Here is a 2,203-nt window from a genome sequence, read left to right as displayed (position 1 = left end):
AGAGTGGGAGAAGTAAACGCAATTAGAGAGAGTTGGAGTATCTTTTCTAGAAGAATGATTTGAGAAGAGAAAACAAGACACACAATAAAACGGTGATGCTTGGGAGGCGTAACGACCACGATGAAGGAGTACAATGGAGAGGAGTAAACGCAATTAGAGAAAGTTGGAGTATCTTTTCTAAAAGAATGATTTGAGAAGAGAAAAACGTTAATGTTTGGGAGGGCATAATGATGACGAACGGCCTGACAGAAGAAGAAAATAGAACACCCAATAAGACGGTGATACTTAGGAGGCACAACGACGACGACAAAGGAGTGTGGAGGAGTAAACGCAATTAGAGATAGTTGGAGTACCTTTTCTAGAAGAATAATTTGGGAAGTGAAAACGAAACACCAATGAGAATGTGATGTTTGAGAGGCACAACGACGACGAAAAAGTAGAGAAGGTAACTCAGGTTAAAATAAACACCCAATTAAAATATGACACATCAGAAAAGATAACTTAGATATTAATTTAAAGAGAGTAGAATAGCATTCACCTAAAATTTAACCTCCCAATACTTAATTAAATAGACAAATGAGCTAATAACACTGGATCAACTCAATTTAGTTTGTTCTTACAAATCTATCTTAGCTGCGCATCTACATACGAGGATATTCGGCTATGATTTAGAAAGGTCCGTTGCGCTACTAATCAACATCAACTAATAAAGAGACGCTTTCTATTTACCATGAGAGTTTTGTTTGTTCTTGTCAATGTAACCATTTCCAAATTATAGCTCTTTAACAAGGATGGATAAAAGTGGTTGTTTCTTTAATAATTAGATCTATTCAGTTAAGAAAGATTATTGTGTTGGAATGACTAAGATTTTCAATTGGAGTCTTGGTCTCTTAGAATCGAATGAGATTAATAAGGTTTTGAAATTAGAATTCAGATGGCAGTAGTTTCAATGGAATTTAAAACAAACAAAAGGGGTATATTTTTATCAAATGAAAAAAGGATCTTCTCTATCATACAAAATGTAATTGTAATCTTGACTAAAAGCATCATCTGAAATAAATGGTTCAGTCCAAAAACTGGAACCAAACTCATCAAACAAAGTTGTTGCACCCCACGAAGCAAACCTATCTTCTTCCCTATTTGATTCTTCTTCATGACCAGAGGAAAAGCAGAGCCATGCGTTGTTGTTGTTGTTGTTGCCCTTGTTGTCTTCTTCTTCTTCAGTGTATGAATAGGAAGACTCGGTTGTCACATTGGACAACGAACTTTCCAAGATATGGTGTGAATCATCATCGTTATCATCATCAGTAGTAAAAGTAAGGACTTCACTTTTTGGTCTTTCATGTTCTTTGGTATTCTGAGAAGAAGACTTGGACTTGTTCAAATCATCATCATCATCATCATCACTTGATGTGTTGTTCACATTGCAGTTTTGGAACTTCTTCAGGTGGCTATGCCAATAGTTCTTGATCTCGTTGTCTGTTCTTCCAGGTAGATTTTCAGCAATCAGAGACCATCTGAAAAACACAACATTGCACTTCATTCAATTATTGTGCTACTAATAAATAAAATTGACTAACAATATCAGAGTCAAAAGTTTTGTCTTATTATATAAACAGAAGAGAAATGATAAATGATTATTAAAATTTATTATTAATTAATAATTAATATTTAAAAGTATGAAATAAAATATATTGTTGAATTATTAGACTAAAAATTAAACTAAAAAAATTGAATTAAAAGTTAAATAATGATAAAAAATAGATAGTTTTTTAATATTTTTTTTAAATTGAATTCATATTTCATCTTAAATAAATGGGGCCATAAGATTATGTAGGATAAACAAAAATTATTGCACGACCATTCGGATGATGGTTGAAATCCAGGGGCATATTCCTTATGCTAAGTGTTTTTTTTTCTATTTTATTTTTTAAAATAATAATTTCATTTAATTTCATTTAAGCTGGTTTTAGTTGAGTCTGTCTACATCAGAACAAAACTTGCTATCAATGTTATCTAGTTTTTAATTCATGACACTTAGGCGACTTTAATTAAAAGACCCCATACAATAATTAAATGAGTGTCAAATCATCACTTGAATAAGTTAAATTAGCAATAATAATGCTAGAGAGATTGCAACAAAAAATTATTTTATTTAATTTAAGATTCATAATTTTATATATGCAATGTTTATAATTATATA

At 31.3% G+C, this 2,203-nt stretch overlaps 1 protein-coding gene across 1 annotated transcript in view; it reads right to left on the bottom strand.

The window, feature by feature from the left end:
* The window catches only part of LOC107634260 (transcription factor MYB14-like), a 2,137-nt gene continuing 848 nt past the window's right edge, over positions 915-2,203 (bottom strand). The window contains exon 3 of the mRNA XM_016337812.2: positions 915-1,517. Within this exon, the coding sequence (XP_016193298.1) occupies positions 986-1,517 (532 nt within the window). The 3' untranslated portion in view covers positions 915-985. The remainder of the gene's footprint in view (positions 1,518-2,203) is intronic.

Source organism: Arachis ipaensis, chromosome B03 (genome assembly GCF_000816755.2).
Source record: "Arachis ipaensis cultivar K30076 chromosome B03, Araip1.1, whole genome shotgun sequence".
NCBI lineage: Eukaryota > Viridiplantae > Streptophyta > Magnoliopsida > Fabales > Fabaceae > Arachis > Arachis ipaensis.
Note: the sequence above shows the minus strand (reverse complement) of the source record. Positions and strands in the feature narration are given on the sequence as shown.